General features: G+C 37.4%; 1 protein-coding gene across 2 annotated transcripts; it reads right to left on the bottom strand.

Moving 5' to 3' along the window:
• Window positions 1-103: 103 nt before the first annotated feature.
• Window positions 104-12,077, bottom strand: thumpd3 (THUMP domain containing 3). 2 transcript variants are annotated; one of them, XM_073852216.1, is made up of 10 exons: window positions 11,983-12,077; window positions 11,529-11,708; window positions 10,504-10,581; window positions 9,648-10,100; window positions 8,860-8,990; window positions 1,648-1,717; window positions 1,440-1,555; window positions 950-1,054; window positions 692-815; window positions 104-453 (listed from the first exon to the last, which is right to left on the bottom strand). In XM_073852216.1, exons 2-10 carry the CDS (start codon window positions 11,688-11,690, stop codon window positions 265-267), a joined length of 1,428 nt encoding a protein of 475 aa, XP_073708317.1. In that variant the 5' UTR covers window positions 11,691-11,708; window positions 11,983-12,077; the 3' UTR covers window positions 104-264. The 2 variants fall into 2 exon arrangements, with proteins under 2 accessions (XP_073708317.1, XP_073708316.1); XM_073852215.1 differs by lacking the exon at window positions 11,983-12,077 and having other exon boundaries at window positions 11,529-11,949.
• Window positions 12,078-13,694: the final 1,617 nt, after the last annotated feature.

Here is a 13,694-nt window from a genome sequence, read left to right as displayed (position 1 = left end):
ATCGCTTTGCATTTAAAGCAATAAAGACAAATATGGCAGGTCTAATGCAGAGTGAACAAATTAGGAAAATTGTCTTTTCCCAAAGAAATAAATCATACCTCGATTTGAACATAAACATTTTATTATCTTGGAAACAGGATAGCCAGAGATTTATCTTAAATAATAACTAATCAAGAAAAAAGACAGGAAAGACAAACTTTGGCATGTTATTGTCACAAAATACGAGGAACACAAAGGCATCTGCTAATTTGTCTGTCAGGCTTCTCACTGACTTGCATCCTTCATTTTCTCTTTTTGTGATCCTGTTGCTGTATGAGGTTCCATTACATCTTCAGAAGTGGTGCCAAAAACTACTGCTGTTCTTTTGAGAACATAAACGCCAGCATGCAGTCCCCCCACATTCACCCAAACAGTGAGCGATTTCCGCCACAGGCCCTCCGTCTGTGACAATGCCTGCAAAAGATAGTTAAAAGAGTCAGGCCATCATGGGGAGAAATGGACTTTCTGCATTACACATGATAAGGCCATAGATAAGATTCATAATATGCTTAAACATAAAACAAACAAAAATTCTGGGTCCCATGAAAATGTATTAATAATCATTATATTTTCATTCCAAGATGCTTTTAATGAACCACATTATGAACTATGAATGATAAGAATTCACTATGAATTATAAGAAATCGCATACCTTCAAGAAGCATTTTTTATCCTGCGTCAGCAGTACAGCTCTTCCTGTACCAGGTTGAGAAACTCGAGCCATTTCTCGAAGACACAGAGGGTATAATTCCCAGTTCTTCTTCTTGGATCCCATTCTTCAATACACACACACACAAACAATTTAAATTACAACAAATAATTAATATAATGTTACTGTAATAGGATTATTAATTGCAATAATAAACTGGCATAGTTCTAAAATGTTTTAGCTCCAGGTGTCTGTCAGTACCTTTTTCCAAAAGGCATGTCAGTAATGATGATATCCACTGAACTGCTTCTCACGGGTAGATTGCACAAGTCCCACTGAACTATGTCTAAGGGCAAACCTGGAGAGCTACAAATACAACATGAAACACTGAGAACGTTTGAACAGGGCTCAAAAAAATTAATAAATAAAATATAGTGTATATATATGTGTGTCGATGTCTTGCCCCATTGTAGTATGTATTTTTAATAAAAAAGGATATAAGAAATGTTGACAACTAACTGAAATAGGAGTTACTCAAATCAAAAGTTTAGGTTGTGGTACTAAAACTGAAATAAAAGTAAAGCTACATACACATTAAATGAATTAACAAAAATGTAAACTAAAATTAAAAAGAAAACCTAAAAAAAATCTAAAACTAGTTTAATACAAAACATAAATGCTACTATAGTATATAAATAGTACTAAAACAACATTGTTGCAAAAAGGCTGACAGGACACAAAGCTTCCTTACCCTTCTCCGTTTTGTGTTCTCTTTAGAATATGCTTGATATTATTGACTGATCGGCTGACTGCTGTGCCATTGTTGTCTCCAGCTACAAAGAACGAATTCTGCCATTCCATAACTCCCTGATTAAAAAATAAATAAATCATGTAATTCACCTCTTGTGACACAGAAACATACAGACTGAACATTTACCAGTTTAATCAGTTTCACAAACCTCCAAAGGTATTGCTCCAGTTCCACACATGGGATCTATGATCACATCTGACACTTGTGGCTTGCAAAGTCTGCAAATGTCAAAATTAATCAATATGGTGAGACATAATTGTTTGTTAGCCTTCTTCCTTGCATTTCCTTCAATCTATAACTATTACAGGTGCACTTTTTAAATTAAAAACATACAAATATCACTAAGAGTCTATGTTTTGTAAAGGGGCATGTACATTCAGTTCGGCATGTGAATGAATCTTATTCACCTAATAGAAGAATCTGTTTTGTAATTGTTTGTTGTGACGAGAGCCATGCTGCTTAGTAGCTTGTCTTGCTTTACATGCAAACTGTAATACTGTATGTCCTAATGCAATAATACCCCAGTTTTCTAATATGCAGATTTGCTGCTCAAGAAACATTTAAGGTGAAAATAGTTGTGCTATTTAATATTTTAGGGGAAAATGTGACACACTACCATTCAAAAGTTTGGGATTTTAATTACTAAAACAAACTTGAACATGGATGCAAGAAATTTATCAAAAGTGACAGCATTAAATTTGAGCTGCTTCTAAAACGCACTCTGTAGTTTCTATTTACTTATTGGTTAATATTAAATTTGAGCTGCTTCTAAAACGCACTCTGTAGTTTCTATTCACTTATTGGTTAATATTAAATTTGAGCTGCTTCTAAAACGCACTCTGTAGTTTCTATTTACTTATTGGTTAATATTAAATTTGAGCTGCTTCTAAAACGCACTCTGTAGTTTCTATTCACTTATTGGTTAATATTAAATTTGAGCTGCTTCTAAAACGCACTCTGTAGTTTCTATTTACTTATTGGTTAATATTAAATTTGAGCTGCTTCTAAAACACACTCTGTAGTTTCTATTCACTTATTCGTTAATATTAAATTTTGAGCTGCTTCTTAAAGTACTCTGTTGTTCTATTTAGTTATTCGTTTGTTTTATTTACATCTATTCACTGTTAGAATAGGAGTGTTCTTCTGTTATTTGTCCTGCGATTGTTTTTGCTTTAAATTCTAGTTTTTATTGCAATCATTAAAATTGATAACTGAGCGTATGGCCAAGGGAAGCTTTTGTTTTTGTCATATCGTTCCCTTCTGGAGCTATTACAAGTGCGAAGCTGTTGCTTTTTGAGTTTCGATTGAGCCATTTTGCGTGCGGGCGAGACATTTGCGGCTGACTGAGCCTAGGAGGCGTGGCTAGCGAGAATACTGCTTAAATAGTTTGCTTACTTTCCATACTGCGGGAAAGTGAGTTCAGTCCTCAGACGAGAAAGAACGACGGCGCGTAAGTGTCTACTTTAATACTATTTCGCTAGGCGGTCGTTACTTAGAGTTGCTGCTAAAAGCACTTTGTCGTTTCTGTTTAATTACTTATTCCTAAGTATTAATTTTAAGCCGCTGTTCTCTTAAGCACTCTGTAGTTTCTATTCACTTATTCGTTAATATTAAATTTGAGCTGCTTCTAAAACGCACTCTGTAGTTTCTATTACTTATTGGTTAATATTAAATTTGAGCTGCTTCTAAAACACACTCTGTAGTTTCTATTCACTTATTGGTTAATATTAAATTTGAGCTGCTTCTAAAACGCACTCTGTAGTTTCTATTTACTTATTGGTTAATATTAAATTTGAGCTGCTTCTAAAACGCACTCTGTAGTTTCTATTCACTTATTGGTTAATATTAAATTTGAGCTGCTTCTAAAACGCACTCTGTAGTTTCTATTTACTTATTGGTTAATATTAAATTTGAGCTGCTTCTAAAACACACTCTGTAGTTTCTATTCACTTATTCGTTAATATTAAATTTTGAGCTGCTTCTTAAAGTACTCTGTTGTTCTATTTAGTTATTCGTTTGTTTTATTTACATCTATTCACTGTTAGAAAAGGAGTGTTCTTCTGTTATTTGTCCTGCGATTGTTTTTGCTTTAAATTCTAGTTTTTATTGCAATCATTAAAATTGATAACTGAGCGTACGGCCAAGGGAAGCTTTCGTTTTTGTCATATCGTTCCCTTCTGGAGCTATTACAAGTGCGAAGCTGTTGCTTTTTGAGTTTCGATTGAGCCATTTTGCGTGCGGGCGAGACATTTGCGGCTGACTGAGCCTAGGAGGCGTGGCTAGCGAGAATACTGCTTAAATAGTTTGCTTACTTTCCATACTGCGGGAAAGTGAGTTCAGTCCTCAGACGAGAAAGAACGACGGCGCGTAAGTGTCTACTTTAATACCATTTCGCTAGGCGGTCGTTACTTAGAGTTGCTGCTAAAAGCACTTTGTCGTTTCTGTTTAATTACTTATTCCTAAGTATTAATTTTAAGCCGCTGTTCTCTTAAGCACTCTGTAGTTTCTATTCACTTATTCGTTAATATTAAATTTGAGCTGCTTCTAAAACGCACTCTGTAGTTTCTATTACTTATTGGTTAATATTAAATTTGAGCTGCTTCTAAAACACACTCTGTAGTTTCTATTCACTTATTGGTTAATATTAAATTTGAGCTGCTTCTAAAACGCACTCTGTAGTTTCTATTTACTTATTGGTTAATATTAAATTTGAGCTGCTTCTAAAACACACTCTGTAGTTTCTATTCACTTATTGGTTAATATTAAATTTGAGCTGCTTCTAAAACGCACTCTGCAGTTTCTATTTACTTATTGGTTAATATTAAATTTGAGCTGCTTCTAAAACACACTCTGTAGTTTCTATTCACTTATTCGTTAATATTAAATTTTGAGCTGCTTCTTAAAGTACTCTGTTGTTCTATTTAGTTATTCGTTTGTTTTATTTACATCTATTCACTGTTAGAAAAGGAGTGTTCTTCTGTTATTTGTCCTGCGATTGTTTTTGCTTTAAATTCTAGTTTTTATTGCAATCATTAAAATTGATAACTGAGCGTACGGCCAAGGGAAGCTTTTGTTTTTGTCATATCGTTCCCTTCTGGAGCTATTACAAGTGCGAAGCTGTTGCTTTTTGAGTTTCGATTGAGCCATTTTGCGTGCGGGCGAGACATTTGCGGCTGACTGAGCCTAGGAGGCGTCCCTAGCTTTTATCATTGAAGCACTGTTTGGTTGTCTATTTAACTGCGTCAGAACAGCTGACGCTGAAGCGTCAGCGGAAGCGTTCAGCCTCCTCGCGTGAAGACCGACGAGAGTAAAGACTTGCGACTTTTCCTGCGCGACTTAACCGAGCAACGACACCGACAACGCACTTAAGTACTCCTCTCCTTTATTTCACTCTTCTTTCTGTCCTCCTCTATCATGTGTTTCCAACTCATTCCGGTGGTCTCTTCACACCGCACTAATATCACACGCACACGTCGACGCAATATATCTAACCTGCGCCCTATCGACACTTCTTCCACTGAACCTTTCTCTTTCACGGTTGGACTCTGGAACTGTCAATCAGCTGTCAACAAAACTGACTTCATTTCAGCATTTTCTGTGCAATCTGGTTTGAGCATTCTAGGTTTGACTGAGACCTGGATTCGTCCAGAAGACTCTGCAACCCCAGCTGCTCTTTCTAATAACTTTTCCTTCTCTCACACCCCTCGTCACACTGGAAGGGGCGGGGGGACGGGACTTCTTATTTCTAACAACTGGAAATACTCAACCCATTCTCCTCTATGCAATTATAGTTCATTTGAATCTCATACAATCACTGTAACATCTCCTATCGAACTCCACATTGTGGTAATCTACCGCCCTCCTACTCAACTTGGCATCTTCTTAGAAGAGCTGGATGGGCTGCTGTCCTCGTTTCCAGAGGATGGCAGCCCACTTCTAGTCTTTGGGGACCTCAACATTCACCTTGACAAACCCTATGCTGCTGACTTCAATTCACTTCTAGCTTCATTTGATCTACAACGTGTTATCACTACATGCACTCATAAATCTGGCAACCAACTTGATCTCATTTACATGCGAAATTGTATTTCAGACAACATTGCGGTCAAACCCCTACACATCTCTGACCACTTCTTCATTACATTTGACCTACATCTTGCTACTTGTGCACCCCCAACCCCTCTACCGGTTACTTTTAGAAGAAACCTACGCTCTCTCTCACACTCCCATCTTTCTTCTTTAGTATCCTCCTCCCTTCCCTCTCCTACTCACTTCTCATCCCTGGACACTAATGCAGCAACTGACACCTTATGCTCCACTCTTACCTCCTGTCTAGATGTTATATGCCCTCTCTCCTCCAGGCCAGCACGATCTGCTCCGACAACCCCTTGGTTATCCGATGTTCTTCGTGAGCATCGCTCCAAACTTAGGGCAGCCGAGAGAAAATGGCACAAATCTAAGGATCCATCCGACCTCAGTACGTATCGGTCTATGCTCTCATCTTTCGCTACCCAAGTACATACAGCCAAATCTTCATACTTCCACAACAGGATCAACAATTCCCCGGACGCACGCAACCTTTTCAAAACATTTAATACACTGCTTTGTCCCCCTCCACCACCTCCCACAACTTCTATAACAGCTGATGATTTCGCCACATTTTTTACAGACAAAACTACATCGATCAATAATAAGTTCTCAGCTCCACACATACAGGAACTAAAATTGACCACAATCACGGCTGGAACTCCCCACTTCTCCTTCTGTCCTTGCTCGGAGGCAGAAGTAACCAAACTTTTCCTCTCCAGCCATCCGACGACATGTCCTTTAGATCCTATCCCCTCACACCTTCTCCAAGCAATCTCCCCTACAATCCTACCGGCGCTCACACACATCATCAACACATCTCTTCTCACAGGCACTTTTCCCACTACATTTAAGCAGACCCGGGTAACCCCACTGCTCAAAAAACCTACACTTAACTCTTCACTCATAGACAACTACAGACCTGTCTCCCTCCTTCCATTCATAGCAAAAACACTGGAACGGGCTGTTTTCAACCAGCTATCCTTATTCCTCTCACAGAACAATCTACTGGACTCTAACCAATCAGGGTTCAGATGCAGCCATTCAACTGAGACTGCGCTACTGTCTGTCACTGAAGCCTTGCGGACGGCAAAAGCTGAGTCCAAATCATCAGTACTCATCTTGCTGGACCTATCTGCAGCTTTTGACACTGTGAATCACCAGATCCTCCTGTCCACCCTCTCAATGCTGGGTATTACAGGGACTTCACTTCGCTGGTTCAAATCCTACCTCTCTGGTAGGTCTTTCAGAGTGGCCTGGGGAGGCGAGGTATCCAAAACTCATCAACTGGTCACTGGGGTTCCTCAGGGTTCAGTTCTTGGACCTCTCCTCTTCTCCATATACACTACATCTCTGGGCCCCATCATACAGGCACATGGCTTCTCCTACCATTGCTATGCTGATGACACACAGCTCTATCTTTCTTTCAAACCAGACGATCCATCGGTAGCTGCACGGATCTCAGGTTGCCTGGCGGATATCTCTGCATGGATGAAGGAACACCATCTACAGCTCAATCTAGTAAAGACGGAACTCCTTATCTTTCCTGCCACTCCATCTCTACAGCATGACTTCTCCATCCAGTTAGGTTCATCAACAATTACCCCATCAACTTCAGCCAGAAATCTGGGTGTTATCTTTGACAACCAACTGACTTTTAAAGACCACATAGCTAAGGCCGCTCGATCTTGCAGGTTTGCATTGTACAACATCAGAAAGATCAGGCCCTTCCTAACAGAGCATGCTACACAACTCCTCGTCCAGGCCCTGGTCATTTCCAGGCTGGACTACTGCAATGCTCTTTTAGCTGGTCTTCCAGCATGTACAATCAAGCCTCTACAAATGATTCAGAATGCAGCAGCACGACTGGTCTTCAACGAGCCCAAAAAGGCCCATGTTACACCTCTCTTCATATCCCTGCACTGGCTACCGGTTACAGCACGCATCAAATTCAAGACACTGATGCTGGCATATAGGACAGCCACCGGATCATCACCTGCCTACCTCCATTCACTACTACACATCTACACTCCTTCCAGAAGACTGAGATCCTCTAGTGAAAGACGCCTCATTGTACCACCACAGAGAGGTATTAAATCACTGTCCAGAACATTCTCGTTCAATGTCCCTGCCTGGTGGAATGATCTTCCCACCCCTATCCGGAATGCAGACTCCTTAACAGCTTTCAAACGACTGCTGAAAACCCATCTTTTTCGACACTATCTGACTAAATAAAAAAAAAAATAAAAAAAATAAAAAAAATCCTCCCTTCTAGCCTGTTTTTCCTCTCTTTCTTGATCTTCTCCTTTTTAGCCTGCACTCTTCTAACAACGCCTGATATATGGTATTTTTGAACACTTCCTATGTTGATCTGCCTCCTTAGGATGAATCACTTGTTGTATTCCCAATTGTAAGTCGCTTTGGATAAAAGCGTCGGCTAAATGAATAAATGTAAATGTAAATGTATTTAAAATGCTATAAAATATTCCTGTTTTTAAAAAAATGCCATAATTTTCAACTTAATATTCATCAAAGAATCCTAAAAATGTATTAGAATGATTTGTAAAGGATCATACTAAATTCTAGTGTAATGAATTCTGAAAATACAGCTTTGTAATTCCAGGGACAAAACATATTTAAAATATATTCAAATAGAACAGTTCTTTTAAAATGTAATATTTCACAATATTACGGTCACGCTGCTGCGTTGATGAAACAATGCCACTGAACCGAACAAAGCTCACATATTTAGCTGATTATTGCTTCTAAAAATGGTCAATTATTGTCATGTTTTGGGCTGTACTAATGGGTCAGACCTGGAAAAACATTTGGAGTACTATAGACTGCCAAAGGTTATAACAAATCCTTTGTGTTTGTTCTTATATTTTCTGGTCAGGTAGGTGAAATATTAGGCTAATATATTCATTAATACTGCTTGTACCTATCTTTACCACCTATTAACTTTAGTTTGTCAAAAAGTGTGCCCTTTCCTGCTTACAAAGTCCTTTTCTATATGATTTAGAAGCTTCCACATGTTTTTAACATGGTTTAGATGGCATAAATTAGCAGAACGTATTCAGTAGTACATTAACCGTGCAATCCATGCTGTGTGTTTACATCCAAGTATCTGATATGGCCGAGCATCAGGGTAACTGACCAATTAATCGTGACGCAAGTCAACTTTATCTGATATAGTACCTTGAGGTAAAATTATGACATTGTGACAACCTTATTGTAATGATTGCAAGCAATGCTTTACATGAATGTTGCTTACCTAAGCATGCCATAAGCCAGCGTAGAACGTAAAGTGGTGGGACCAAAGTGAGTGATATTTCTCCTATGTAGACTCTCCACTGTAAGAGCAATCCCAACAACAACTTCATTGTTGTGGATATTCAACAGCACCTAGTAAATAAGAGAGAAACACATGTAATCTTTGTTACAACCTCTTTCTTTGTTTATATTATTACTTTACACAACAAGAAGGTCTATTTTTGTTGCAGAATTTCTGGGGGTGTATTCACAAAAAATCTTATTTAAAATAATTTATGTTCTAGGAGTATTTCAAAAAGTGTTTTAATGCTACATCCAGCTCTTAAATCAAAATTGAAAAGTTAGGAGTGGTCAAGAAGACTCCCAAGTCACTAAGTCCAAATCTAAACAATTCTAAAATGTCTGCTGCCGGCATTAAATGTCTGCCTCAAAACATTAACATTTTAGAAAGTTTTTACAATAATTTCCCTTTAATTTAATTTAAATTTAATTATGAATTTTAATGTACAAATTGTGCAAGAGGTAGGAGCTATTCTTTTGTTCAAAATGGTTTCCTTTTATGTTTGCACAACAGCTTACAATCAGCCATGATTATTCCTGTATGTTCCATAAAAGGCTGCTTATATGCATATTGTTTATAAAAGACAGACATATACTTAATTAGTGGCACTTTTTAAAACTTCAGACATTTTAAAAACTTTATTTGAATAAGCCAACATTTTTATTTTTAAATCTTTATTTGAATATGATAAGATAAAATGTTTTGTGTTTACAGCCCCTGAGCTTTACCTCAACATCAAATTTAGTCATATCTGCTTTCCACTGAAAGAATTCTTGCACAGCTCCTCCAAAGTCTCGTGCAGCATCATTTGAGGTGAAGCAGTGTTTGTCTCCGGCTCTGTTGCATGTTACTCGAAACTTAAGAGGCGTCACCCCTGACTCCTGATCCTGGTTTTCAGAGTGTTTTTCTTCCTCCGAGTCATTTTCTGGCTGAGAAGAAACATCTCTTTGGTTGTCCTTTACTTCTAGAGCCTCAAGATCTACCCAGAGTTCTTCTGGATCTGATGGGACAGTATCAGTAGACTTGGTGCTAACATTGGCACACTGATCAGATTTTGTGGGGTTAGGCCTTTTCCGACGTCCTCTTTTCTTTTTTATAGAATTGTTCAACTTCCAGACTTCTAAGGCATTGGTCCAAGGCAGCTTTGCAGCCAGTTCTTGCCAATCCAATTGCACTTCCTCCTGTTAAATAAGCATTAAACAGTAAATTATTTCAAATGCTAAAATAATATATTTGGAGTAACAAATTTTCCAAATCTCCACTGAACAATTACAGTAAATCTGATAAATTTACAAAGAATCTGGGAAGCACATAAATGAGAAATGCATAGTCCCCCCCCCCCATTGAACTTTGTGTTATGAGTTAACTAGAGGCCTCTTGTGAATGAAATGGCACATTCCACATGCTTCTTAATGTTTTACATAAATTTGCATAACTTTACATGAGTTTTTTTCAAGCATTGTTTTATTAACAAAATCACCCAAAAACAAACTAACCAAAAAAAGCGCATGCAAAAGAGGTATTATACAAACTTAAGTATTCATTTGGCACAACTGACAATAGCTACTAAAATATTGCACATACCTTTGTGGTTTTAAATTGGTAATCGTCATATTCTTTTACCACGACAAACAGATTGTCTAGAGACTTCAGCTGATGTACCTTTGGATATAAATCAATAAATATGAAAATCACATGGCAATTTGCAGACAAACAGACTGTGCTGCTTTATTCACTCATGTTGTTTCAAACTAATATGATTTCTTCATGAAACAAAAAAGTAAAATTGTCATTTATTACCATGCAATTACAAAGAACATGGTCTAAGGCTTTTGAGTTTAAAAGGATGCATATGCATCATTAAAGTTTTTAATAAAATCAAGCTGGGGAAGAAAAAAAAAAAAAACAAGAACAAAAAAGGAAGGAACACATCAGCCTATAGAGTTTTTAATAATTTTACACACACTTCACAGAGAATCTGTTAGTGCTTTATTGTTGTGTGAGTGTGTGTGTGTGTGTGTGTGTGTGTGTGTGTGTGTGTGCAAGGCTTAATACTCATGCCCTCAAGATAATTGACTGCAACAGTCAGGTTCAAGACATAAAAATCCAAATAATTGTCTCCACAGTGGAATTGACAAATTTTGGAATTTTCAAAAAATTATGTTGCTTGCAATGTTTCATTTCTTCAAAGAAGGCCATAGGTAGGACAGAGTCTTTTAACTTTGTGTTTTTGTGAAGTTATATTTATTTGCTTCAAATATTTGTAATGTCGTGATTCACCTCGTAGGTGGTTAGTTTGTTAATGGTTTATAACTAACAAAATGTTTTTAATCCCTGTGGGGGAAAAAAAGAAAATACACGTTTTAAACAAACTAAATATGTTTACTGAAATATTTCTGTCCGTACTTGCTGAAAAATACAGCGTCTCATTCAATACCAAAAAGTGCCACAGCACTATCAGTGGCACATGTTAACTGAAAACCGGATGTTCCACTAGCGGCATGTACTTTTATACACATGCCACTAATGTTAGTAGCCTATTCAAACAGACACTTGCTGATTTCAGAACTAAACTGTCTTTATGTGAAACAAACAAGAGGACCACTGACCTTAAAAAGCTTATCTGTTGTTATGTCAAAATAAATTCTTCCTCTGTTTTTGCTGACTCTAGCAGTGGCCTCGAGTTTCTCCTGGACCTCCTCCGCTGCAGTGTGCTCAAATCCTGTCGGAACAGTCGCTCCGATTGTGACAGTCTGATCAAGCTCCTGCATTATTAACCCCCAGATACACTGCAATAGAGCAAATTAATGCAAATACAACCGACACTGCTACTGGTGGATTTTTTTTTTTCAAAAAATATTATAAAACCTGAAGTACTTTAGACATCGACTTTTACTAATAATTTAACCAAATCAAGCTTGTTCTCCGTTCGCCTGTTGCTAAGCTATGGGAGCATTTGAAGGCCGGAGCAGTGATAAGTCGTTACAGTAACAGATCTCTACAGTTACAGTACACCATCAATATAGTGAAATACCGAGAAACATATTAAGCAATAGAAGTTACCTCTTTCTTCTTCTTGTTGTTTCGTTAAACAGCGGATCGCAAACTGACATAGTGCATTACCGCCACCTACTGCTAACATGGACCTTCTTCTTCTTCTTGTATCGTTTATTGGCGGTTGACAAGCCAACTTATAGTGTATTACCGCCACCAACTGGACTGGAGTGTGAAGCTTCGACGGGGGTTACAACAACAACAACAACAAAAAAACTAAATTCTTCCTTCCAATCCTGTAACTTTGAGATAATATAGTATTTCTTTTTGCACTCTTGACTGTTCTGAAGCACAACTTAATAGATTTGTTAAACTGAAACTAGTTATACTTAGATCCTTCAATTTCTTAGTCAACTCTAACATGAACCTACTAGGGCTCACAGACATTTGAATTTTTTTTTTCTGATAAAATTCAAATGATAAATCATATTTAATCATATGGCTGCATAAACTGTAACAAAGAGAAATATCAATATGACTCTCGTACAATAATATACAAATAGTTACAAATTACTACCTAAAAGCTTAATCATACGCCTTAAAACCTTCATCTAAAAAGATGAAAATGTATAAACTGTAAAAACGTATATAAATAATTCCAGTACAATGCTGTCAAATTTGACAAATTGTCACAAATAATCATTATAAAGCTTAATCAAACACTTTTAAGCCTACATCTCAAATGAATGATGAGGGGTTTTGGATGCATTTTACTACATTGCATTAAGCTTTTTCTCTCATGGAATCCCTACCACTGTTATAAATTTAGAGGCTGAGACAAGATTTGACTGACGGACCTTCAACCCCTTGATATTTGACCAGATAACGAATCCACACAAATGCTTTAGTCAGTTCCAACTCCCATTATACAACTTGATTGTGGCAACTCAGCTGCACTTAATCTACACTGCAATGGTGCATAGAACTCATTCAGAAGGGAAAAATGTAAATAATAAATCAGTTCCATAGTAGGTTCCAAGAGCAGAGGTGCTCAATCCTGTTCCTGGAGCTCATCCTTCCTGCTGAATTAAATTCCAAACTTGCTCAACACACCTGTCTGTAATTATAAAGTGCTCCTGAAGATCTTAATTAGCTGGTTCAGGTGTGTTTGACTAGGGTTGGAGCTAAACTGCAGAAAGGCAGGAAGATCTCCAGGAACAGGAGTGAAACTCCAAGGGCATTCTTTTTTAAATCATTGCATGGGTTCCGCCAGTAGTGGCCACTCATGCAACGTAAGCGATATAGTGGTCAAGTGGTATGGACACTCTTCCTGAAGGCCCCCCAAAAGTCGTTCTGAGGCTTCCAAGCTAGACCCTGTTAGAATAAGACATTTTAGTATGATTTGTATGATTATGTAAGCATCTGTATGATTATGTCTCTACAATTATGGTTATGGTGCAAATATGGTGAATTGCTAGTAACACTGTAATATTTTCCTTATTTTTTCCGTTACTACTGCCATGAGAGTAATGTATAATAGAAGACTTCAAATGCAAAAAAACATCTGTCTGAGATTTTTCTTTTTAAATGAGCTTTTTAACCAGGCTCCTATGAAAATATCACTGGACATTTTTGAAAATAAGGCACTCGATAACTGACTAATAACCTTTTCGTTGTCAGTAAGGAGAAATGACTAAACCTATACATAGTAGCCTGAGAAAACCCTAATTAAAAAAATAAATCTCAGATGGATTTATTGGTTTTTGCCAGTCTTCAATTAT

Source organism: Garra rufa, chromosome 12, assembly GCF_049309525.1.
Source record: "Garra rufa chromosome 12, GarRuf1.0, whole genome shotgun sequence".
Classification (NCBI taxonomy): domain Eukaryota; kingdom Metazoa; phylum Chordata; class Actinopteri; order Cypriniformes; family Cyprinidae; genus Garra; species Garra rufa.
The sequence above is the reverse complement of the archived record's forward strand: the minus strand, read 5'-3'. Positions and strand labels throughout refer to the sequence as shown.